At 39.5% G+C, this 27,988-nt stretch overlaps 1 protein-coding gene across 1 annotated transcript; it reads right to left on the reverse strand.

The window, feature by feature from the left end:
* Positions 1–1,713: 1,713 nt before the first annotated feature.
* LOC118804694 (calponin-3-like) lies at positions 1,714–27,980 on the reverse strand. The gene is made up of 7 exons (XM_036565290.1): positions 27,761–27,980; positions 10,358–10,479; positions 9,874–9,940; positions 9,534–9,671; positions 8,575–8,691; positions 8,336–8,482; positions 1,714–3,589 (listed from the first exon to the last, which is right to left on the reverse strand). Exons 1-7 carry the CDS (start codon positions 27,815–27,817, stop codon positions 3,245–3,247), a joined length of 993 nt encoding a protein of 330 aa, XP_036421183.1. The 5' UTR covers positions 27,818–27,980; the 3' UTR covers positions 1,714–3,244.
* Positions 27,981–27,988: the final 8 nt, after the last annotated feature.

Genomic DNA, 27,988 nt, shown 5'->3' on the forward strand with positions numbered 1-27,988 from the left:
TAAGTTATTACAAGAAGACCTGAGAGAGCGAGAGGGAGAGTAAGTGGTCAGGAGGTCAGTGAGGTAGAGGGGAGTTAGGTTACACAGGGCACTCCAGCTGTAGAGGTCTGAATATACAGTAGCTGTAGTAGATACTTTACAGGGAGGCCAGTGAAGAGGGAGTTACAGTAATCAGTACAATACATAATAAATGAATGAACCAAAGTTTGTGCATAATAAGTTGTGCATCATCAGTCAGGAATGGGAGACGAGCAATGTTACGTAAGTGACATCCATCCATCCATCCATCCATCCATCCATTTATCCCTCAACAACTTTATCTGCCTTTCTATCCATCCATCCATCTATCTATCTATCTATCTATCTATCTATCTATCTATCTATCGATTTATCGATATTGGATACTGTTCTGTAGATGGTTCTATATAGAACATTTTTAAAAATGTTTCTATATAGCACCAAAAAATGTTTCTGCTATTGTTACGATCAAAACCCTTTTTGGTGCTATAAAGAACCCTTTTCAAAAAGGTTCTGTGTAGAACCATCTACAGCACATTCTCCATCAATCTGAAGAACCATTTAGCAATGCATAGAACCTTTTCAGGCATAGGGTCCTTTGAGTGTTCATGGTTTTCTACAGAATCATTTTCTTTACTAAAGAACCCGTTGAAGAACCATCATTTTTAAGTTCATAGAAAAGAACCCTGTTAACTTATTACTTAAGAAACCTTCATGCCCATATTAGGAAGTCTGGCTCAGTGTAGTTTCTTTCTATGACAAAAATGAATAGTGTTTTCTTAAATTGCTGCTGTTGAGTTCTGTGGTAAACACATGTTCCGAAGCTGACTGTGTGGTCTGTGTGTTTTCCCCTGAACATCACTGGATCCTCTGAATGATCAGGTTGTTAACAGTCAAAATATGACAAGGTATAAACAAGTTAACACTCCTGTGCACTGAAATGATGCAGCATCAAAGTAAATCCCACTATTAAACGTCAACATTATGAGCCTGCACCCCTTGCATTGACTTTAATTTGTGTCCAGATTATTTACATTTTTCACTAAAATGCCCCTGCTGTGACATGTGTGATATAAGATTTAACTTTCCTGTGTAAAAAGCACATCAACACAATGTTTCTGTTTTACTTTTGTTTACTTGAGTTAACCGGCTGTGTTCGAGAGTGAAAGAAGGCTGTTGGTTTGGGGAATTTCAGCTTTGCGTATCCTCAATGTTTCGTTTCCTTGTTTATTCTCTCAACTGCTAGTCAGCAGGCGCATTCATCTTGGGTGTGTTTACATCTGGCTTTTTAATATGGTCAAGCGAAAGCCAAACTTGACCAGATCAATGAAAACGCATGTCAATGCAAGGTGTAAATAGACCGTATTATATACCAACACCAGCTACTCAAACTGTACACAAAAACTGCCAAATCCTGCTGGGTTGTTTGGGGTATTTTGGTGAGATTGTCCATATTAATAGTTCAGAATGTAGCAGTTTTATCTTGCAAGTGGTTGTATTTATATTTTTAATCTTAAATGACCTCGAAATTTACCACCAGATGCGGGGAAAACCAGCTTAAAGCCAGAGCTCCTAATATGGGCATGACACTGACCACAGAGGTCTATGGGTCATGCAAAGAGAAGATGAGCATTTTTCAAAAGGACTTATTATAATACTTCCTCCGTTAACCAGTAAAGACAAGACAAAAATATGTAAAATGTAAAAATTTATTCATAAAAAATACGTCCACAGGACTGTGGGTCTCTCTTGAGTGACCATGGCAATAAATACATCAGGACAAAGAAAGCTGAGTCTTCTAAAACATGAGAATATGGCACAAATAATAAATGCACTACCTGGACAAGTCATTAAAAAGCCAAATTAACCCCTTAAACTAGAAAGATCCGACTTTCCTCCCTCAATCTCATAACATACATGAATTACATATCACAGTAGCCGCTAAACAACTCAGTAAATCGCTAAATAGTAAGTCTAAGGATTAATGACTCAATAATATGCCTACAGTTTAAAAGGGGAACTTCACAGATTATTCAGAAGTTCAGATTAATTTAATGGTTAAGATGTAAACAATGGTTTGATGTGAAGTGGTTCATTATAGAGAAAGAAAACAATGACACTGCTATTATGTTATTACACTGCCTGGTGTCTGAGACATTGTTTTACAATAGTTTTGAGAAAGTTTTGGCCTTAAAACATATTTAATAGCAAAAATAGTTCTCAAGAACACAGATTTTTCCAGATTTTATCATCATCAGCAACACAAAGCTTGTAGGTACATGTGTAGGTTCACTGGTGGTTTTGAATAGTAAATAAAATGGTTATATATGTGCTGTAGACATGGTGATGTCTGGTTCCTATCACCACCACTGTAAAGAAATCGGAGTCTATAAGTTACAATGCACTAATTCACATCTAACCATTCTGGGTGACTTTGTTTACATCCCACCATTTGGCCTGTGCTGAACATTTGAAAAACGAATGTAGTTCCCCGTTAAAGGGTTAAAGTTTAAGCTCATTTAAAACTAACAGCAACAGACTGGTCCCTGGCCTAGCATGGGAACCACACAACCTTTTGGGAAATGCCACTCTCACCCCTCCCACTGTCCTTCGGACGCTGTGGTTGAGTTCAGGGATTTCGGCTCAACACAGAGAGAGAGAGACACGACACTCAACAAGCTGCACGTCCCGCAATAAAACCAAATCAAATTACAGGACGACAAGGAGGAGTCCGGATAAAGACCGTGGAGAAGGCTAACGGTCATGCTTGGCATTAAAAAGAACACTTTAAAACAAAAAAGGCATTTTAAAAAGAACCAGAATGTTTCCAAAGCGTTCACATAATAAGACAGACACAGTTTTCTGCATAACTAAAAAGAAAATACTGATAATCTAAAGAGGAATGATTATTACGGTGGCATTTTGCTCCCTCTGCACTGGGGAAAACTTGAAACATTAAACATTAAGGCCAGCAAGGAAAGAAATCTTGCTCTGTTGAAATAGAGAACCAGAAAAAGAAAGGGAAAAAAAAAGACATTCATCTCTTAAAGGAATACCTTGACCATCCATGTCACTAATATCACTAACAGCGAATGGAAGCTAGAAGCCACCAATTACCATGACACCATCTGCGCCATGCTGACCAGCGGCTGTTCGTTTTCATTTACTGTTAGCAACATTAGCTTCTTCTGACTGCACTAATCCTTGAACACTGAGCTCCAGCTATCTAATAATCAATGCCCTGGTCATAGTGGCCCCGGTACTCATCCTGGTACTGGGGTTGGTACTCATGTTGGTATTCTCCCTGGTACTCAGCCTGGTAGTCAGTGTCGCTGATTTCGGAGTTGGTGCGGGTGCCCTGGCTGCCGTTAGAGTGGACGCTAGCCTCTGCGGTAGAAGGGCAGTATTTTGGGTCGTAAATCTGCCTGCCAAGCCCGTAAACACTCATGCCCTTCTGGGACGCTGCCTTGTTGGTGCCCATCTGCAGGGAGATGGTGGAGTTGTCCATCGGCTGCAGAGCAACTTTCTGGTCGTAGATGTCCCTCCTGGTGCCAGGGGCCGCCATACCAGCCTAAAGAGTGGACATAAGGCACATAGGTCAAAGCTGTATCTGTTGTTAATCTACTCTTCACTGTTTATTAAGCTCAAACGCCACAACTGATTGGCTGTTGCATTTAATTTAAAATGCACGCTAATATGAAACTAATGGATAAAGATGCTCATACTGAAGAAGAGAGATCCCCAAACTCACCTAAAAAGGCCATTTATAGACCTGTATTGGTTTTAGGGTGCATCTATATTTGGCCCAATTCCCTTTGGGCCAAAGCAGAAAATTATACACTGTTGTATTTTAGGTCTAGTTTGCTTTCAGACTAACATATTTGACACTGAACTAAAAGACACAAACAAAGACACTCCGTAAGGTCTGTGTTCGTCTGCAAGTGGATTAAGACTAACTCCTCAAGAGGTTTCCACCCACTTATATGGTGCGCACCAGGATTTGAATGGCTGCATTTTCACCTCTTCCATGATATTATTACTTCACTCACATTTGAGCGCCACATGAAGCCACTCACCAATACTGCATTTTATTATCCATGCGACATTGCACATCTCTGCCCTCTGCTCAGCAATGTTGACGCAAAAATGCTGGTTAACACCTTCGTTCTCACCCATGTTGATTACCTAACTCCCTCTTTAATGGTCTCCCTGTTAAATTGCTCAAACAGCTTCAGTTCATTAAAAACTCAGCAGCTGGAGGCGCTTTTACTAAGCGTACCTCACACAACACTCCCATCCTCCATCAGCTTCACTGGTTACCAACATCTTCCCACATGAAGTACAAAACTACTCCGCCCTTTATGGTCTCGACCTTACATACCTCACTAAGCTCCTTCATCTGTGCTCCATACGTCAACCAGGCCTGCAGGCCAGATCAGGCCCACGACACAATCCTATCCAGTCTGCAAAAGTATTTTAATTTTCTAATAATATTAGCCTGTTTCACAATGCGCTGCACTACAGTCCCCAGCATGCACTGCAACGTAATGTGCACTCCGACTCTCCTCCCCCAACAACAGTGTATGGGACAGCAGTTAAACCTCAGTTCTATGCAATTCCACACCAGTCATATCACCAAACACAGTAGTGGCATTTCAGCTGCAATTCAACCCATAAACCCTTAACATTAGCTCAGCAGCTCAGAAACTGAGCTGAACCTGGAGCAAAGAAAGGATGCCAGGTGTTTAGATCAAGCAAACAGATAGAGGACATTTAAATTTTGAATTTTCAATGTATTCATGTAATATTTCAACTACAAGTGCCTGTATATTTTGAATAAACAGTGGTCAGTTCAGGTTATAGCACGACATTAATTCAAAATGAAAAACAATTTTTTTCTCAGGCCCACAGATTTGTTGAGATTTTCTAATATGACCCTTTTACTCCTTAAGTTTGACATCCCTGATCTGTACTGCCCCTCTCACTCCTGCAGAGTTGCTCTCACTGGTTGGTGGCAGGTCTTTCAGCACTGCTGCTCCTAAACTTTGGAACTTACTGCCTCAGTTTCTTCATGACTGCTCTTCCCTCTCTTCCTTTGAACTTAGAACTTTCCTCTTTAATGCACACTATTTGTCTTTCTACAAATCTGTAAAGCATGCTCGAGTTTGTAAAAGACTATATAAACTGAATCTATTATTATTATTTTTATTATTATTACTACTACTATTACAAACCATGCTAGCAGAGCAAACACACCAGGGTTTGTTTTAATTGAACCAACCTGCCAAGTATGACATGCCCTTTGGCTAGCTTTACACAATGCAACTTTCATGCAACTTTATTTACTTGAAACCTACACTAAACTAAACTGCGCTTGAGTTGCATAATGTAAAGCAATGACAGCTGGAAAAAATCTACAGTAAAAGACTATATAAATGCTGCAAATATGTAAATTATACCTTGCAGAGGACTGAATGATATGATGTATAAGCTGCTAATTTGGATAACTAGTGGAGTAACTGAATGTGTTGCATGCAACTTTAATTCTGAATTGCATTTGTGTAACTGCGAAGAAATGATGTTGCAAGCATCTCACAACATGCAACAATCTGCATTAAAGCTCTCACCAGCTGTAGAGAGTTAAGCAGAAGTAATGAGATTATTTATTTATTTCTGGAGAAGGTAAAGTAACCCCATCACAGATCAGCAGAGGTAATCAGTCATTTGAAATGGGATTCCTTTGAGTAACTACCCAAACACTGGTTGTATGCAACTGATTATTTTCGGAAAGCATCATGTAACTGTCACATTGTGAAATTCTGTTATACGCAACTCACAACCTGCAACTAGTCGCGTGAAAGTGCCCATGTAAAGTCAGGCTAGGATGCAGAACTATGAAACTGAGATGCAACTTAGTCAGTTATGACTGTTAGTGTGGGCCCCACATACAGACCTCTAGAGTTAAAAAGGGACATGCTGCAAATTACATTATGAGGAACACTGCAAGTCTGCTCTAAGGCTGTGGTGGTCAGTTCAACAGTGGACTACAGTATTGCAGAAGTGAAGTTACAGATTACAGTTTCCTGTTTTGTGTAAAACAGCTGTTTCTGAGAAAACGTGCTTTGAATAATAAGCAGATCCAAAGCACTGATGAACTAAATTGTGCGCTATACCATTATATGCTATATACACAGACGTATACATTTAGAAAGTATTAGCATTACTTTAATTACTGCAGTTCTCATATTGGGGGCCACAGCAGGGGAGCGCTAAGGAGGCCAACAAAACTTCATAAGTTGTAAAGTAGCAAATTTTAATTTAGCCAGTTTAATAAATCTGCTTTAGCCATACCTAAAACTTCATACCTATTTAAAAACGGTAAATATCATTAAACACAAATTAAACCTGCTTACTGATCACAATTCACAGTTACACTATGCTCACCGGTTATGCTAACAGGTTATTGTCATAGGGGCCCATGTGTCAATGAGCAGGTCAGCGATAGCTAGAAAAACAGACAAGGTTCTGGTAAAACATGGACTCGTCAAGGGTGGGGCGGCACTTAATATCCACAAAAGGGGCCCTAGGCTAAAAAGTTGAGAGAACGTCTGGCCTGGTCCTTAATCAGTGTCCAGTTTCTGACCACAGAGCCACTCTTGTCTGGATATTTTTGGGTGGTGGTCCACTTTCAACCTAGCAGTGACACTGACGTGTACAAAAACTACTACAACTGTGTCTGATACACTCGCGCTAGAACCACAAACACTACCATGTCAGTGTCACTGCAATGCTGAAAATGAATCGCCACCCAAATAATATCTGGACAACAGCAGTCCTGTGGTCAGAAACTGACCATTGATGAATGGAGTAGAGGGGGCTGATAAACAGCAGCAACTGACTGGGCTACTGTCTGTAATTGTAAACCTATATAGTGGAGCTATAAGGTAGATTAAGCTTATAAACAGTGTTTTCCACTACATAAAGTACTTCTGGCATCAGGGAACCGAAACTGTGCTTTTTCCAATCGGTTCAGTACCGAAGGCTCCACTTTTATCGTTTTTGGTGTTCCAGATCGGTACCAGCAGCACCTAAAGGTACTTGCAGATCTTCTCCTCCATCTTTGGTTACATTTGCAGCTGAAAGCCAACAACAATTTAGCGAATTCTTTACTCTTCCAGGTGAAGACAAAGTCACCACATGCTATTACATTCACCAAAAGGTGCACCATAAAGTAAACTAGAATGGTATTCTGATGTGTCAACTGCTGTTTCGAGAACTGCTAGTTTGTAAAGAGTTGGCTAACGTCACATAAGCTAGTTAGAAAGCCAAGGCTAACATCGTTAGCATTTATGCTACACTCTACAGAACAAGTGTTTTTGCTAAGCCAAGATAACTAGTGAGCAAAACAGTTAACGTCAATTCACACTCAAGAGAACAAATTAAAGTTTTATGAAAGTTTATGATTTCATGTTGGTACAACCTTGTGTAACCAATAGTTAAGCTAACTAGCCAATCAAGACAGACAACTAGTCAAATTAGATGCTTTAGAGCAGGGATGGATTCGTAACAGGGCCACTGGGGCCAGTGCCCAGGGGCCTCCAACTGCCAGAGGCCTCAGTGGACCTCAGACCACAAGGCCCGAAGGGGGCTCAAACACTTAGACGAAAGCATAGCTACTGACTATCTACAAATGATCAAATAAATGAAATAAAATCAAGAAATGTGTTTTCAGGCCCCTCAGGTTTTATATCATCATTGATTTTGTTGCTGCCATTCAAACTGGATGTTTTAACTTTCAAAGTGTAGAAATTCTTCTGATTCTGAATTACAACTTTATATGGCTTAAAAAAAAGGGAAGAAAGATTGTCTAAAGATACACAACCTTCCACAAAAAGCATAAGCTGTTACAGTGTAGACACAATCGAAACTTGTACACTAATCAGTAATCAGGCTAATTTTGTTTAGCTCAAAGCAAAAAAAGCTATTCTTTAATCTCACTTTCCAGGTATTTATTTATTTACTGTTTTTGTAAGAGTTCAGGAGGGGAGGCCCTCACAAGATACTGGTGCCCACTGTTAATCACTGTTATTATGGTCAATCTAACTGTCTCTCAAGCAGGTGGAAAATCACCAAGAACCAGGTCAGCTCTTGTTTTAGAACACACAGTGGGGGAAAAGTGGCCAAAGCTATAAAGGCAGGTGTTTCTGATAAAGTAGACAGTGAGTGAAAGTGCATGGTAGGTGTTTCCAATAAAGTGGCCAGTGTGTGCGTCCATAGACAGTATGATCACGGCCATTTATTACTCTATGATAGTTACCTGACTTGCTCCCTTGTTGGTACCCATTTGCAGGCTAATGGTGGTCTGGTCGTAGGGCTTGTCTGTTTGGGTCTTTGGGTCATAAAGGTGTCTGCGGGTGCCATAGGCCGTCATTCCAGCCTGACTGGCACATTTATTCGTACCCATCTAGACATGAGAGAGAGAGAACAGCAGTGTGCTGAAAATGTGTCCTGAACTTTAAATATAACAGCTGTTGGTGATGTGATGATGCTCCTCACCTGTAAGCCAATAACACAGTGGCCAGCCTTCATCTTCTCGTCATCAAAACGGCGCTCTTGCTTGTCTGCATATTTCACACCAATATCAATCTTGGTGTCCATACCTTTGGTCTTCGCCTTTTAAACACAAATAAATAATAATATGCAGTTAAGCAGCAGTAAGAAACCTTCTTCAGGGCTTTTCTAATGATTTCTGGGACCTACAAAAATATATGTTTAGAATATTTATGTTTGTTGTTTGTTCATGTTTGTTGCACTTAAACTCTGCAAGCCTTTATTTCATTGTTAAGAAGAGAATTAAATGCCCAATATAACTGTTCATAATTGTTGTTTCCTCTGTGGTATCTTGGTAGATACAGCCCAGTAAGCTCTCCCTCTCTCATCCTTAGGAAGTGACAGCTGAATCAACCAATCATGGTTTGATTTACAATGAGTGAGACTAAATTTGTGAGTTAAAACAAATGTGACACTATGTCTTCTGAAAGTTTGAGATACACCACCGTCTGTGAATAAGTGCCATAGTCTAAATAGGTTCCAGTCAGTCGTTAGAAATGGAAAATAGTGGTGGCAGCTCTATGTCAGGACTCTTTACTTAAAGAGTCCCTGTAACACTGATACATATAAGAGTATACATATAAGATTATATCTATAAAACCTGTGAAAAGCTTAAAGCAGCACAGCCAAAACTGTTAGCCTAGCGCTAACATACTATTAGGGGTTCTAGGAGGAATTAGCATTAATCGCAGAGGAGTTTGCTTTGATATTTAAGGCAAACTGAAGGCCTAGTTCTAATAAGCACAGCTCGTCACAGCAGTCAGTAATACAGAATCATACTACTACTACTTATTATTATTATTATAAATTGCAGTTCTTTGCTGAATTTCCAAAAATGAACTGTCTGAATCTTGATATGTCTCTGGTGCAGCACCACTATCCAAAGGCTTGTATGAAAATCTCACCATGCTGGCCAGGGCTAGCAGCGTCGTCTGGACTTGAGTCATGTTCCCATTCTCAAACAGGTCGTTGGCTTCGAATACGTCGCTTGGCTTCAGGCCATACACAAGAATGGCTTTGATGAAGTTCCCCAAGTTCTCAAGCTACATTAAATGACAGAAAATAGGATTTGTTTCCAAGCTTCTGTTGGAGAAACTACAGAAAGGATTGGCTTTGGGTATAAGATTTGCTTTGCATTAAAGACGAAGAACCCAACCCATTTAAAATCACTTTAGACCTAAAAAAAAAAAAGAATTTCACTGAACTACAGGCAGAAATGCTTCAGCAGAAATGATCAAAGCTCACCTTGTGCCAGTTGAGTTTGGAGTGGTTGATTTTCTTTATAGAGCCAGGCTGTAGTTTATTGATCAGCCTAGATATGAAGAAAAAGTTAAGTCAATATTAAGGACGCTGGTATTCGATCCATCACTTTCTAACGATATCAGACAGATACCGAAACCTGTGTTGGATCAGTGCCGTCTCTACTGATCAAGGAAAAGAAGAGAGCCAGTCCCACTTTGGAGACGTTTTAGTTTACCATTAGTGTAAATAATGAATGTATGCAGTTCAGAAATGCTGATGTACTTTGAAACTGAACATTTATGACCGTTGGTGTTTTTACTGATCTACATTCCTGATCAACCTTCATCTGTGCATGACCCAAAAACAGAAAGTCACACAAAGGAGTGTCTCTGAGAAGATCAGGTTGGGCAGGAGAAGAGCTCAGTATCGACTGAACAATGAGTGGTAAACTACACAAACCATCATCTGAATGACAAACACCACTCACTCGCAGAGGATGACTCCGTCCTTCAGCCCCATCTGGAAATTCTCTCCGATCGGCATGCCGGTCACTTCCTCAATCCAGTAGCGGAGCTCCTCCTCTTTCTGAGGGTCATACTTCTGAGCAATCTGAGAGGACACAAGTGTGGTCAGGGGATCAGTGATTTTCCTATAGTAGGATTAAATAATCAGAAAGACACATGTGGAACTAAGAGAACTGTAGTGTTATTTAAAGTGAAACATATGGACATAAATTGTGCTGTGAATAAACACTCTGACATTTCCTAACATGCCAAAGGGGAATACCATGGATTTTTCAAAATGTTTGCATAATTCACTCGCTGAGATGTAAACAAAGTCATTCAGAGTGGTTTGATGTCAAAAGATTCATTGTAGAGAAAGATTCCACTTTCTTTACAGTGGTGTTGACAGGAACCAGGGGTCACAATGTCTACAACACAAACATAGCCATTTATTTTTACGTGTGTTATGAAATAATGATGGTTTTCTTTCAGGGACACAGAACTGTTGGACATCTGGTTCCTGTCACCACCAGTGTGCACAGTTCGGACTCTCTAAAATGAACTATTTCACATCAAACCATTCCAAATGACCTTGTTTACACCTTAATGATTGAAATATAAAGAAAGTTTTCATTTCAATTTAAGTTAGTGGAATTCCCCTTCAGAGTGCAATATTTTAAAAGCTGTCAGCGTCTGCCAGTCCCAATGCAGTGTTGTCCTCCAATGATGGATGTTCTAATTAGTTGATGAGTGGAGTGCATAGGGAAAGCACTAAAATGAGCAGTGTAGACTGGGAAACAAAACAAAACACACCTTGTGAAATACTAAGGTCACTTAGTATGAATACTCAAAAGTATGACTGTTTGAGTTACATACATACATCATCTAAACCGCTTATCCTTCTGGGTCGCGGTGGGGTGCTGGAGCCTATCCCAGCTGTCACTTGGCGGAAGGCTGAATGTTTGAGTTAAACTGAGTTGAAGTTAAATGTACAAAGTTTTCCCAAAATGTAGTCAAGAAAACCAAGGTTTCTAAACAACCTGAGTTGGTTTAACTGCCCCACAGGCTATGCTCAGACTGCCAGCCCAACTCCAATCTCTGGCATATCCAGATTGGTTTTTGATAGTGTAGACAGCAAAAAAAAAAAACTGGATCCAAACCACATTTGGAGGTGGTTTGCAAAGTGAATGTGATCAGTCTGGATGCTCTGGCTGCTTAATGCGGATTTCAAAATGTCTTCTGCCTCACTTGCACCGTGACAAATAACAACAATATCAAATTCAGAGGGACAGAAGTGCTGGGATTCAAGAAGAGCTCCAGAGATTCATGCCTATGCCAGAGAATTCTGAAGAGTTCGGAGGGCGAGATGATGCACCTCCATCTCGAAATGTGTGTCACCAGCATAGCTACGCAGTTACTGATAAATACGTTGTTACCGCAACGACCCGTGCAGACAGGTCAGTGATGTCTGGACACACAAATTCGATCTCATCACTAGCAAATAACAGGACAGTCATCTCAAAAGATCCGATTTGAGAACCCATCACAATTTGCCTGCAGTCTGAACACAGCCACAGTCAATGATCAGACAGTTAAAGAGCAATTAGGAGATCTAGAACTTGGGGCCTGCTAGCATGATTTCAGGTTTGTTTGTATTTAATTTAAGTCGATTCCCATTCATCCAGAGCTTGAGATCAGAGGTACATGCTGTCAACTGTGCCAGGGAACTGACAGTAGAAGTATTATTGGATACGGCAGTGGAAGCAGCACCTGGATATAACCAGGTCATTGACATAGCAATGAAAGCTAAAACCATGGCTATTGATCATTTGTCCATTGTCCATGTAAATATTTAATAAAAAAAAATAATAATAATAAAAAAAGAGGACCAAGTACTGATCTTTGGGGCACACCATGAGTAATCGGGGCAGTGCATGGCTTTCATAGGGCACACAAAGTGTTTTCTGTTGGAAAGGTATGACCTGAACCAATCTAAAGAAACGTCTGTAATACTAATAGACCTGCTTATGTTATATCGGACTCTATATCACATCTATAAAATTGAGCAAAAGTACATTGCACAGCTAAAAACGGTAGTAACCAGAATTTTGTTCACACTTTGTATATTTTAAATTAATGGCATCTGAAGTTTGGAGAAAACTGTGTAAATTTAATACTTTTTCCCTTCTGAACTCCCACTTTGACATTACAAAGCTGTTCCCAGCTTAAGGCTGACTCTCACTCTCTAAGACTGGCTTGCTGTCATGCTTGAAGGTCAAGTTGGGAAAATCGTCCCCTCCTCTACATCCCAGCCCTGTTTGCACAGGATCAGTGCCAACAGCAGCACGACATACAGGAAATTGCATGGAGGGTTTGCCCCACGCATGAACCCTGACTCTAGGGCCAGCTTCAGACGCCCTTCAGACTGCAGCGCTCCACAACCAAATCCAAAAGAACCACAGAGAAAACACTCATCTGACGTGCAGCAGCGCTTGGAGTACACTGTCATTATGAAGTCAGTTTAAGCAGTTAGTTTTTACTGCCTGGCAGCCAAACACAATAACCATAATAAAAGGAGCATAATAGTGACAGAACAACTCCGTCTGAAAAAGCACGGATGCCTTTTGTTGCCGCACTTCCTTTCCCAAAGCCACAACACACCTAAAGGCCTTCTGGAGTGCACTCAACAAGTCGGGTCTTGAAAGACTGTCTGTGTGCGTAACACAGGTAAGCTACGCTCAACAAGGAAAAACACAAACATTCAGGCGTTCCTGTTCCCACCAGGACTGTCGCAGGCACACATATGGTCCGTGACCTCTAAGCTGCACATAATATAGCATATTTCAGCATATTTGTCTTCTCTGGAGTGAGAGAGGAAATCCCCCGAGCTGCATAAACAAGCTAATGTTACAAATAACAGCAGCGGATAACGTGACTGCAGACTTCTCTGTGTAACTAGTTTGTACAGGAAGTAACTACATGATATCACCGAAAAGGATGGTCCATAATAAGAAACCTGCTCATGTTAATGTTTCACTGTATCTAATCCTAATTATAGCTTTAGTGTTAAAAAAGTGACTGAAATATACAGGAATTTGATGAGTGAAAAATCAGTTCCCTTTTAAACCGTGTCGAGTTGTTTATTAATCTTTAATAGACTTGCTTACATGGTTTCAGACACTGTTATCTATTAACAGACTACAGTACATCACATTGCTATAAACAGCAGCAGCCATTACAAAACCAGAATTCTGTCCCCGTATTTGTCCATTTTTGTGCGTCACAATATTATGATGAATGGTTCAAAATTACAAATAATTTCTCCATTACCTTCCCTCAAAAATCTGTTGTTCTTCTGTAATCTTACCTTTTTGAAGATATGAGGTTTTGTTACAACAGGATTGATATCTAACATTTTATAATGTGTCTGAATTCATTTATAACAGGCATTTTTCATTTGTATTAGATTTTCTTTGTTTACACACACACACACACACACACACACACACACACACATACACATACATACACATACACATATACATATATATATACACACACACACACACACACACACACACACACACAACTAGCCATTCTGAACAAGGCTTCACATTTATTTATATGATTATTAGCTGGATAACGCTAATAGACAGAACCACATTCTCGTGTGGGGTCACTGCATGAGAGGTGGATATCGCTGCATGGAGTTTTTCCAGAAAAGTCCTTCTCAAAACATGATCATCTCACGAGGCACAACCCCCCCCGGCTGAGAATCACTGGTTTAAACATCATGTGCTTTTTAGGAAACTTGATCATTTATGCAGTGCAACCTGTTGGACTGCACATTGACTTAAAAATATGAATTAAATGATTAAATTAATTAATTTGAAAAATATATATATATTTTTTTTTATTTAAATATTTGAGAAACACACACAAAAAGAAAACTTCAAACATGACGATCTTGTCTGACGTTCTACTCCGTCCAGGCTCTGTGTCAGTCAGCGCTCTGCTCTGTGGTGAGCACCTCAGCTTCAGAGAAGTGTCAGTTTAAGCACAACAGGAAGCAGCACTTTAACACTACTCACTGCTGGAGCAAACACAGAGGCTTCAGCATGACACCATGAGTAAACACCGCAGGGCACTGGCACCACGTTCAGACACCCTGCACTTAGCAAGGCCCTCTAGGCTGAGTCTGTGTTGATGGGGAGGTGTGAGTGCAGTGATTTCCACTACAGAATGGTGTCCGTTTTTAATGCATAAAATACAGAGATACTTACATACAGGGATTTCTCCAGATTCTCTGAATCTTTTAGTGATATTTCAAACTGCAGATGATGAAAAGCAAAAGTTCTTTGCTATTTTACATTGAGAAACATTATTCTTTCACAGAGTGGTGAGCCCCTCCGTATCTTTTCCTCTGAAAGACTCTATGGGATACTGTGTTATACTCAACTATGTTACTGACCTGTTGCCAATTTACCTAATTAGCTGTGAGATGTTCCACCAGGTGTTTTTTCCAGTCTTTTCTTGCCCCCGTCCCAACTTTTTGTTGCTGGCATCAAATACAAAATGAGCATATATTTGTCGAAAAGCAATAAAACTTCAGTTTCTACATTTGATTCGTTGTCCTTGTACTATTAAATATAGGATATAATTGATTTGCACATCGATGCATTCGGTTTTTATTTACATTTTACACAGCGTCCCAACTTTTTTGGAAGCGGGGTTGTCCTTCTAGTACATACATTATACTCATAATGGCCCACATGCAGCAATGCTGCGTAAAAAAGTGCGTGGATTTGACCGCCTTTATATACATAGCGCCCCCTCTTGGAGCATGCCAAGTAAGTGAGTGTGTTAACAAGCCTAAAAGAAGGTTAATAATCAGTCATTGGCCAATTGAGCTGTAAAGAAACTGAACTGTCTAAATAAATAAATAAATAAATTCAATTAATAAATAAAAAACAATTATATATATACACATATATATATATATATATAATTATAATGTTCTTGTTAAAGTACAATTAACTGTGCAGCCCTAGCTGGATGTGCCGATGGTGGATCTACAATGAAGTCACGTCATCTCCAATTGACTGAAGCTCCTGTCTACACCGTGTTTACACACACAACACAAAGAAAGACACAGGTGAGCATTAATCAATCGCATTGAGCCTCAGGCTGTAACGACAGCAACAGGCAGGTCTATGGAGAATAAAGAACCACTTCAGACGGAAACACAAAGCAGTAACCGAGCTGAAAAAGGCAATTCCAGCTGTTCAGAGAGAAACAAAAGCAAAAGCAAGCAGTGAACCCATGGCCTTCCCCTCAACCTCACCACAGATAACTCCTCCTTCACAAGCTTACAGTCACCACATGACCAACTGAAAGCTCCAGAGGGAGAAAGAGAGGATTTATGGTAAACAGCAAAAGCCTGGAGTTCCCCCCACCTGTGACCTGTGACAAAGTGTAAAAAAGACATCAGTGCTTCATGTCTTCATGTCATCAGTCTGAAAAGTGGTGATTCAACTGCATTGACTTTGCAGTGTTAGAATGAATTATAACTATTATACTACTTGAAGGGGTTTGACGTCACAGAACAGGGGTGGGGCTATCAGAGTTTGGTGACTTACCTGCTTAAACACACCTGATTCAACTCGTCTGTTATTTGCCAGGTTTACTATGCGTGTGTGAGTAGGGGGACTACAGAACTGTGCTGACACAAACTCTCCAGGACCATAGTTGTGCAGATGGAGGCAACATTTGTGGTGAGCTGAGGGCCAAAATGGCAAAACAGAATAAAAATAAAAATGTAGGTTTTAATTTGAGAATGTGTTTTACCAATATTACACTATTTTATGTTCCTTAAGTACTTCAAAAACACATATTTAAAAGTGAATAAAAATACAGGGAGATTCACTCGAAAGAGGCCCTGAATATTCTGTAATAACTCTCTACAGGACGAAGCAATCTGAACAAAATAACGTGCAATGTGCTCCCCAGTAGATGGAGCTTCGAACAAGCCGGGATGCCCCTGCGTCGACGCGCTGAGGTAAGGCTAAGGCCTGTCACAATAATTACACCATCGCCTAATGGCCATTATTTGAGTTGACCACTATTGTTTAAGCTGACTGCAATCATATGCCAAAAATCATTTCTCAATTATATTATGCCAAAAAAATCTATTTTAATTGAGTGTGTTGATGCAAATAACTGTAAATAAAAAAGAATAAATGCATTTACTGGGTCTTACAAACACAAGAAAAGTTCTAACAAGTTCTAACAAGTTTAGAGGGCAGTGCTGAGTAATGTTTGTTGATTTGTTAGCTATGTAGCTAAAACTAACTAGAATCACATAACATGCTAACACTTATTTGCCCACTGTAGGCTTGGAATCTAGCAGCTGCTTTCAAATGAACAAGAAAAGAACTAAATAGTCAGTCTTGATCACTTATATGGCTTTTAATCATCAGCTAAAATTATATGATTGTGATTTACTAAGTAGCAATGAGCAGTGCAGTGTATCAGCACATCTAGCAGTATATTTATAATATATTTTGAGTGTAATAACTGTTGTCTACAAATGACATACTTAAATCTACTTAAGTGCAACTTAAAAGCACAACTAAATGCATTTAGCATGTATTTAATTATAGCTTCATTACTAATTAAACACCCTTATGTTGTCATAAATTGTTCCAAAATAAGCCACGACCAATTTCAGAACATAATACAGATTTAGAGCAATTAAAAAAAAAGCCCAAAAACACAACACAACACAACAACAACAACAACAACAACAACAACAACAACAACAACGTAACGAGTAACTGATTTAGAGCTGCAACAATTAATCGATTAATCGATTAGTTGTCGACTATTAATCAGCAACTATTTTGGTAATCAATTAATCGGTTTGAGTAATTTTTTGTTTAAAAAAAGTAAGTAAAAATTCTGATTCCTGCTTCTTAAATTTGAATATTTTCTGGTTTCTTTACTCCTCTGTGACTCAAATATGAATATATTTGGGGTGTGGATTAAAACACTTGAGGACATCATCTTGGGCTTACACTCATCGACAAAACTACCGATTAATCGAAAAAATAATCAACAGATTAATCAACAATGAAAACAATCGTTAGTTGCAGCCCTAAACTGATTATGTCTATACATTCAATGGCCTATTATACCATTACTTTGTTATTTTATTCATGTAATTTTTCCCAGTTGTCTGATTTTTCTTTTTATCATTCAGCCTTAAACAGATTTTCACCAACCAAAAAAATGCTTTCTAGTCATTATTTAATGTGGCGCAGCTGTTTTGCTGCTTCCTCTCAGATCAGACTTGTTTGAAGACTAAACATCGTGATGCATTTCATGAAAATGTCTTCCAGTATTGTGATTTTTTTTTTGGTTGAACGATCAGAGATATCCACCCCTCCCTCTCCCCATCTTCAAAAACACCATCAGACACTTTGTTCCACAATGGAACAAATGCCCTCCCATGGAGAGGTCAAGGGTTAACGGGAGGAACGTAGTTTTCCCCACACTCGAACCTCAGCCTCTTCCACACTGTCAGGCTGTTGTGTTGTGTTTCTCTACAGTAACTAAAAGATCAACACGAGCGTCTTCGCATGCAGCTGTCTGCCGGCCGAGCTCCAGCACAATAGATCCTGTGTCTCTGGCCTTCTACAGCATGTTCAAGGGAAAAGGGGAAAACCGCCTGGAAGTTCGAAGATGAATCAGTAGCCTCCAAAGCCTGAGACATCCATTACTTTCAGCCCACGCTGCTGGCAGACGTTCACGTAGACTCAGAGAGGAATATGTGCGGTGGCTCATGGATGCGATTTCACTTTGGAGACTGAACAGAGCGAAGAGGCTCGGATTCGAGCGCATGAATGGATCTTTCATACAAGTCTAGCAGCAGAGAAATCAGACACCTGCTAGGAAACACACATGAAAGAACGGTGCTGAGAAGTAGGGGTGGGCAGGCTGACAAAACGTTGACATTACTGCGATAAACGACATCAAAATACGCTTTTCTGATTTTATGATGGGTATCGTCGTCACTACTAGAAACACGGAACAGCTGCAAGTATCGTAAAATTAGACATATTTAAGGCCTTTACACAGCGAGCGCAACTAGGCCTGCTATGAAACTTTAGCTGGTGATTAACTGTCATACAAATAACTGTGTTTAACAAATTTACTTGTCATTTTTGTTTATGTATTTTTCATGGTACAGGTTTTAAAGTGGTCAAACCGGCTGATTAGCTATTTGGCTTTTTTAGGTGATGATTTTTTGTAGTTCCACCTGACGACAGAAACATAGACAGAACGTTTAAATGAACAAACTCACTGCTGCCCTCTGACTGCATTACAGCACCAAGCCAGAGGTTACTTCTGTTGTTTTTGACAAAAATGCACTCGATTCACATTCTGTTTGTGGCGATATAAACACGATTGTGAAAAACAACTGGTCAAAATGATTGTGGTCATCTTGAATAACTGCTATTAATTCAAATAACAGATCAGGCAATTACATAATAATTAATAGCCTAAACACAACATGAACAAAACATGAAAATATGAGGAAAACAATTATAGCACAACTAGGCCTGAATATATATATATATATATATTTTTTTTTTCCCCCCCCAAGTCAGGGGTCGCAACCCGAATGTTAAAAAGAGCCATTTTGTTCTTGGGACCACCTTGGGAGCCACAGCATTTTATGTCCACTTTGCCATCTTGTCTGTAAATATGTCTCAGTATGTGCCGATGTGCTAGTATAGGATAAAAATGTGATTTAAATAAAATCACAGACTTACTTTGCTCTGCTTTAAGCTTTAGCTCAGGTGTAGCCACTTTTCTCGCATCTCCGGCAGGAAACTTTTCCACAAAAGTAGAATATTTTCTTGTAAAATGTCTCTCAATATTCAATTTTTACGAGGCTGAAGTCGCTTCTCATTCACCAGCTTCTTGTTCGAATTTTACCGTTCCACCTTAAATGGTGCCTGAGGTGCCAGAATGTAACTGTTGCAACGTTTAAGGTATAATGGGAAAATTCAAACGAGATGCTGGCGAACGAGATGCTGACTTAAGCTTCGCAACATTTTAGTGTTTGACAGTTACTCGTTGCAGATTAAACGTATCAGGAAACCAGCTGGAGTGATTATAAATGCAAATAAGTGCATTCGTCTCCGAATTATCTATGTTGGTCTTAAATCTTTCTGTTTGCCTTTTCGTTACTTACTAGCTAGGTGAGATTGTTGTCTGCATTGCTATGGTGACCAGCAGTCTGCATGCCAATCTTTAAATATTGGTGAATTTGCAGTTCTACATTAACTCCAGTGTTTAAGACCATTTATATACTCTTTGGTGTTCCTGAACAAGTACTTAAACACTGAACCTTAAAAAGCAGCATTATTTACATTATTTACAAATAATCAGAATTTTAAGTACATTTGTTCATTTCTAAATCAAAATCACGAGTGAAATAACTTTGGCAGGTGAACATAAATCTAGTTCAGAACTGAGTTTGCAGTGTTTCATACTGGATCCATATAGATTTCCATATAGATTAAATGTAGCTTGGCATCTGAATGTATTTCACCCACCTGTCTTGCTTCAGTCTTTCAAAAACTTTCTCCTGGTTTTATGGTAATGTTTTTGTTTAAAACTGTGATAAAAAGCCACCAACTCTGAAAACTGAATTTCACAAGAGTGTTCTAGATCTCTGGTGGGTTCTAAAGGCTTCTGAATACTAAATAACGAAACAAACATCAACATACGGAGCAAATGTTTGAGTATTCAAACCACTTGGGCCAGACTTACACACTCTCAGAAATAAAGGTACTAAACTGTCACTGGGGCAGTGCCCCTCTTTTTACTAGGGTGGAACCATCAAGGGTTCATCTCAGTACCATAATCCATGTAAATTATATTTTCTAAGCTGTACTGACTCCACACAGCCCGTCTCGTCTCCAGGCTTTTATTTTATTGTTCTGTTTTAAAACATTCGGTTATGAAAAGGTTCAAACACAAACTTTTCACCTGGAAAAACTTCACAATCAAAAAAAAAGGTTCACAATCAGACCTTAAACCCACTGTTGTACCTTTGAGGGAACATTTACATTGATGAACGAAAAATGTACCAGAACCTTTATTTCTATCAGTGTATTAACAACTTTTTTTTTTTTAACTTTTACTTCTTAAAAGTTATCTTACGCAAACATTTACTTTAAACATTACCGGCTGATGCATTTTGTCTGTAAACTGAACTTAGAAAATCTGAATATTATGTAGTGTGAAATGCTTTTGCCATTTCGCCCAATATCACTGAAGAGAACGTGCTGCTCTGCAACATACAACTGAGCCTGCTGCTCTAACAGTGTGTAACAGACTTAACCATGCAGAAAACTGTCTGTCTGTGCAGCGAGTGAGAACAGGTTGCCTGACTACTGGTTACGCAAGTTGCTGATACTCTGGTCAACAACCTTCTAAACACGGTAGGAGGACTACAGATTAGATAACACAGGTCAATTCAAGATTTATCACCAAATTCCACACATTTCATAAAGAAGTGGTCTGAAAGGATGATTTGTATTTGTATTTTTAAGGAAAAGTAAGCAGAACCACTAAGCAACTTTGAAGAAAACATAATAGAGCATAAGAAAGATGGCAATTTTATAGGAAGGAAAATAAACCAAAATTCATGTTAATATATTACAAGGTATTCCAGTTCATTTTGGACTATTTATATTGGTCCAATCATTATAAAACGTTCTCATAATTCAACAGGCAGATGGCGTTCCCACAAAATGACCTTATGAAACAAACGTTTCCATTAAATTGGCCAACGGATGAGTTAAAATGTTACTCTGACTTTCAACATGTTACAAAAAGCCACTTCTCATTTTAATCAGGTAAGACCGAGAACCATCTTAGTATGGAGAAAACTTCAATAAACAAAAAAAAATTAATTACAAAAAAAATTAATTAAAAAAATGAATATACATGCATACATACATCATCTAAACCGCTTATCCTTCTGGGTCGCGGTGGGGTGCTGGAGCCTATCCCAGCTGTCACTGGGCGGAAGGCAGGATACACCCTGGACAGGTCGCCAGTCCATCACAGGGCAAAATTAATATAGTTATTATTTTTTTTTATATATAAAATCATTTCTGGTGCTTAAATAAGCCCATTTTCGTAGGTTAAGAGTAACTTATTATTCTGGAACAAGTGCAAAATACTAAAAGCAAAACTCAACAACGTAGATTTATCTATAGGTCGATACTGCTTTCTAACATCAGCCCTTCAGGTCCAGCAAAAACAGGGCTAAACGTTTCACGGCTTAATTTCTACACTGATATTGGCTTCTTATTCTCCAGCTTACTTTTCCAAATTTTCCGTCCTACCTGTACAGGCGCCTGAATGCAACAGCTGCACCATTTAAGGTGGAACAGAAATTTCAAACAAAAAACTGCCAAGCGGTCGCCTGACACAGCTGACCCGAGTCAGGCGGCTCCACAGGCGGTACGAGAAGAAACCATCTGTCCACGTTACGCTAAGGCTAACCTCAAAAGACCAGCCATTCCTTTATGTCTGCTGCTCCAAAAATAAAGTGGACAACTTCAGATGCAACAGACTGGACGGTGGGAGGTGATCGAGGGTCTGCTGTGTTTTTATTTGAAACAGGACAAACGTCACTGTGTCCACCGTTAAGCTAAAGAGGCTAATGTTAGCATGTTTTTGCACTGTTTGTACATCACATCAGCTGCACTTATTGGTGGCACACTGATATAATGGTTAAAACGAATACCTCATATCTCATAATGATATCATGCTTATCATTAATTCATCATACACTAACAACTGATGTACTGATGAGCAAACAGGATTAAAAAATAGCAGCACAAAAAAAAAACATTAGCAAGTTTCTATTATTCATGCTAAGGGAAAACCTCAGGTCACTGCATGTTCAGTAGGTTTTCTAGCCCAATAAGGCTTGAGTAACCAAACTGGGTACACAGTGGTCACTGATGGGCTTCTACACAAAGATGTCTCTTCAGTGAAGACTGCCAATATGTTGAGTTATTGTATTATATGTTTATTATTTTATTATTGTTTATTTTCTGGGGACATTCCAGGCCAAAGTGGTTGCAGAGATTAGCATTTACCTTCATCTAACCCGCTTAATTCCATTTATAAAGGCCTTGTTAATTAGCTGATGAGCTCAATCGGGTGAGTTTAATGAGGCAGTGTGCTAAAGTCTGCAGAGTTCTGGCCCGCAAGGACTGGAGCCTGACACACATACTCTACAGAGAACACACTCCTACCCATTTTAATGAATAATTACTGTATAGTTGCTGAATATAACATACTTGGAAAAAAATAAACATAAAATGTGGCCTGTACAAAATTTATGGAACATTTTATTCTATTTTTTCCAATACATTAAACTAAACAGAAGTTGGGCATTACAAACTGCAGAAAAAAATGCCATATTTAAGATGTGTTGACTTATTTCCACTTAGACAATTAACAAAATGTGTCTTGCCCAGGGGTGTGCAAACGTTTGCATACAACTGTATCTTTTCATCGTTTTTGCTTCTAGCTAATTCAACTAGTTAGCCTAGTTAGAAGCTGCATTGCCTTCTCAATCACTTCTTTAACAACACGCCCTTGGCAACAAACTAATGTTAAGGCACTTGTGTTTTGTAGCAGCAAAGTTTTTTATATACTTACTTCCTCCAAAAGACAAGCAAAACTGTTGCACTTCACAGCCCTGTTAAGACACAACAGCAGTTAGTTAACCACTGGCCTGAATGTTTTTCTCCGTCTTTTTGTGACGCAGCATAACAAATACCAGAATAATGATTTCAGCATTCAAATACTGGCACCTGGCCTGGATAACCGAGTACTCAAGTACCTGTGCACAACCCTAGTAGTAGTGATGAATCAATACTTTCAGATAAAGTATGTTTTTAGAACTCTCTGATACCGAGTAGGATACCATATCGTAACCATAAGTGACTTAGAATAAAGCTGCTGCTATGCTAAATTAGTGCAAATGTATGTTAACAGTTAAATCATTAAAATATAGCTGATTTTCAATAAAGTGCAAAGGAAGCTAGCAATGCTACATTAGTTAACTTGGATCGAGTAGCACTGCTGTGGAGAAGAGCAGGTTTTGTTCGTGCAGGTAAAGTATGTTTCATAGTTTTGATCCTCATCTGTCTCTTTCAACAGTCTCTGTAGCGCAGTGACAGCAGGAATCACACCCGAGGCTAATGCATCCGAGGAGCCCAACTGTGGAGTTTTACATCTTCTTGAAGTGTTTTTGGCTGATTGAGCCATAACTTTAGTTGACTATCCTCTAAATCTTTGTATACCACTGTGCGATTTTAAATATCTTGTCCTTTGGTGACTCACACTGTACCTTTTAATAGACCACTGTGTGCGAATAAAGCCTACAATTTATACTATACGAAATTTCTCTGTCCATGGTACATGAAATGCAGCCTCTAAAGACAGCTTCAAAGTAAAGAAGCTAAATAAAGACTGTTTCAAATAAAGCTGTTTTATTCAAAATAACATGCTGCACACCTGAGTACTGAGCAAACACACTGAAAGACCGTTGTGTGTCTGTGTGTGTGTATATTATATATATATATATATATATATATATATAAATATATATATATATATATATATATACATACATACATACACACACACACACACACACACACATACATACATACATACATACATACATACATATATATACACATACATACACACACACACACACACACACACTCACTCATACATAACCACTTTAATGCTCATTCACAGCCAGCTTGAGTCATTTGTTCATTTGCACTGCGGTGTACACTATCTAGGTTTACGCCACACAGTACCAGGTGGTATCGGTGAATATTTATGAGCATGAGCAAATGAGCACGGTATCGGGCCGATACCAGTATCGTTATCAATGCATCCCTACCTAGTAGCATCAACCTGCCTGTGACTGAACACTTCAACAACAGCAATGTGTGTTCAGCGCTGTCCCTGTAGTTAACACCTTCTCAGCCTTTGCTGCCTCCAGCCCTTTCAAGTGGTTTATTTCATGTTTGCACCCACCTCCTCAAACTAACATTTAGCTAGGAGACCTGCAAACTGCCTGTAATCAGTTCATCAGGAAGCTACAGACTTCAGAACACAGATCACGCTGCATCAAACCACTTCAGATTTTAGAGCTTGTCATTTTCAACAAACTACCAGGATGTCTAGAACAGCTGCCTACGTTACAGTAAATGAATGGCCAGCATTCTAAAAGCAGACAGACATCTGAACCATCTTAAATCCATCTGCTGAGCACAAAGCACACAACAAAATACATGCGAAGGGCACGAAACTGCTTTGTCTTTCCCATGAACAGCAAACATCTCATTGAATTTCAAAAGTAACAGAACTTGCAGAACATGTTCACTCAGCACAGCTGACTTCTAGAATAACAAACGTGACAGGGAGGAGGAGCTCAGTGGAATTTTTATAGTGTTTACAGACACATCAAACTCTTGTTTACAAAAAAAGTAAAAATACACGATGAAAAAAACGGTATTTTTTATTATATGGACCTTTTAAGTCTGCACGATGCTAACTGATGGTGTATAAGCGTCCATTACTACTACAGCTACACAGCAGTACAAACTAAATAAGCAGATTTTGGACACAAAGCCTGTGTATTGGATGACTGACCACATTAGGAGTAACGGGAAAATGGTGTACGTTTGATTTTTGCCAGACTATTGCTTTAAGCAGGACCTGGAAAGTGCAGTGCAGTGTTTAAATTAATGTAAAATTATTAGAGAGAATCGCGTACGACTTTCAACATCTTGCAGTGACCTCTGTGCTAAGATGCTTTGAGGACAGTGTACAGTATCGTTCAAAGGAGGTTCAGCCTTGCATGAAAGTGACACTGCAAGTTTGTTTTTGGATTGCAGAATGCTCTTAAAAAAACCGTTGAGATCATTTCCTCAAGCCTCAGGACCACAGCCACCAAGTTCCTTCCACCACGCTTGAATAGACCTGAAAGCTTCTGCGGCATGGCCCCTTTTAAGAGGGTGACAAAGGCAGCTGTTATTCACTTGCTTAACTTACATCCCTTCAAATATGCATCATGCATGGAACAGTAGGTTACTAGAAACATGCAGGAGACTGTGGCCAGAACCACTGCATGCAAAACCCTTCTTCCACCCTGTTATCTGTCACTACATGACTGCAGGTAACGCTAATACTGCCATCTTACAATCAATCAATGAAGAAAATAAGCAAGCCTATAAAGAAAAATTTAACTAGTAAACGCATATCGTTGCCTTTTTCAGTTTTTGCCATAATTTGAAAATGCCTGTTGCTTTTTACATTGTGTGTAAATTTCATGAAGTATGGACCAAAAGAAATGACTCAAAATGACTTGGAAAGACGTCTGGTTCCATTGACTTACATTAAAAGTAAAGTAGGTTTTTTCCTTCTCCTGTAAAGTTACCATTTTGGAGATTTTCTTCCGACAACAGTGATAACTGACGCAATAAAGTCAATCAAATAATCAATCATGGCTGCAAACATAAGCATATAAAAATGGGAATTTCACATATTTTTCCAAGTTTTATCATAAGTCAGAACGATTTAATGTGAAATGGTTTATGGTAGAGATGGTGATGCGAACTAGGGGTCTAAGAAAATATCAATGCATTTGAGTATCGCAATATTATATTTTGAGATACTGTACTGATTCTCAAATTTTTAATTAATGGTTACATATAAATATTCGCGGCAGATTTTGCAGTGTTTAAACCCACGACTACTAGATAGCAGTGCTGTAATCTTTTTACTCTGATTTTTTTGCATATGGTGGTACTTTTTATGACAGTTTTCCTACAATTAGACTTTAAAAGTTTGCGATATCACCTTGCTTACAGTATCGCAATATATTGCAATATATTGAATCGCAACCCCTACATGATGACACGTATTGCATTGCCAGGTTCTTGCTAACACAACTCCAAAAGGAACCAGGGGAACATGATCTCTACAGCACAAATACAGCTATTATATAAAAAATAAGCTGGCTTTGGGTCCTATACTGCCTAATAACTGAATCTACTTGTACCTCTCTGCCACAAATGGATTATGAAAAATACATTTTAGGCCAAAAAACTGACACAAAACAACGCAAACACCAGGCAGCACATTCATGACCACTTCATTTAATAACTTTGCATGAGGGAGCTTTGTAGAGGTGGACGTCTGGTTCCTATCACCACCACCGTGAACAGTTCTTTCACACCAAACCACTCCGAATGTCTTTGCTTACATTGTATTGATTTAATTATACGAGAATCTGAAAAATGGGTGGAATTCCCCTTTATAGGTCTTGCACATTGTCACTCATTCTCATTGGCTTGAGTCACTCAAACTTCTCTTGAACTGCCTGACTACTCTGGTTTCTTCTCAGAGGCACATGGGACTCCACCCAGGATCTGCCCAACAAAAGTATGACCCTCCATACTTCGGAGTGGCATCTGTCCTGCTGGGCTGCCCTGCAAACATCACCACCACCCCACAGTCACCCCAACATGGCTAGTAGTTTGAGCTGTAGGCCTGGTCCCCACAGTTTAGACCCATACCTACAGTGTTACAGCCTTGACGACGGACTTTAAGCCAATCCAAGTCACCAGATTCGGTTAAAAGGAGGTTAAAAGTGATGAAGTTTGAAAAATAAGGGGGGGAAAAAAAACTTCCAAAGAAACATCATTGAGTTTGTGTGTCTGAACGCATCGTGGCAAAGTTGCTTTCAGCAGCCTAGTGGTGGTGAGAAGAGCTCACGTTTTTCACCACAGAAAAAAAAAGTGTGAAAAAGGTAAAGAAGACTTTCATTCACTGACCAGAACTGCATATATGTGGATGGTAAAAGTGATTAAGGCGATTGAGGTGCAGGGTGTTCTGGGATGTGTCTCCAAAACCTTCTCAAAAACGTGTTAAAGCGCACTGCTAAAGCGGCGAAAGGAGGCCGGCGGTAGGAAGAAAAGACAAAAGCCTGCAAAAAAGTAACCAAACCCAGATTGTCGCGCGATAAAGCTGAGGAAAACAGAAGTGCTCGAACTCTGCGGGGCTCGAACGTTCGAGAACGCGAAGGAAGGAAGAAAGAAAGAACGCGCTCTAGAACCGAAGGTTCGTCTTTCTGAACAACAAGACTCGCGCAGACATTAGAAATGTGCAGTGGGGGGAAGTGATGGCTGAGAGAAAGTGAAGGACAACAGCTCAAGATTAGCACGAAACCAAACGGCTCCTCAGCCTTGCAGTCTTACCTTGCTTCTGACTTCTGCGGACAAGCCGTACGCGGGGCCTTTGTTAAACTGGGCCATTTTTCGTTTCTTTTATATGTAACCAGCTGAAGAGAGTAAAAAAAAAGGCTCCGAAAGCTCCTTCAGGCGCGACGCTCTCGGAAAGTGAAAGAGGCTCCGGTGAGCTCAAGCTGGGCAGGAATCTGCCTCCTCCTACCCAGATGAACTCACTGAGACTGGGAGTGATCTGCA

Source organism: Colossoma macropomum, unplaced genomic scaffold (genome assembly GCF_904425465.1).
Source record: "Colossoma macropomum unplaced genomic scaffold, Colossoma_macropomum, whole genome shotgun sequence".
Taxonomy (NCBI): domain Eukaryota; kingdom Metazoa; phylum Chordata; class Actinopteri; order Characiformes; family Serrasalmidae; genus Colossoma; species Colossoma macropomum.

Bases quoted from the DNA above. Each gene is read 5' to 3' on its own strand.
- LOC118804694 (XM_036565290.1), bottom strand. From the start codon at position 27,817: ATGGCCCAGTTTAACAAAGGCCCCGCGTACGGCTTGTCCGCAGAAGTC. The intron at 9,672-9,873 runs GTGAGCTTTGAT...CATTTAATGTAG, and splicing joins CCAAACTCAACTGGCACAAG to CTTGAGAACTTGGGGAACTT. The intron at 8,483-8,574 runs GTGAGGAGCATC...TCTCATGTCTAG, and splicing joins ACTGTGTTATTGGCTTACAG to ATGGGTACGAATAAATGTGC.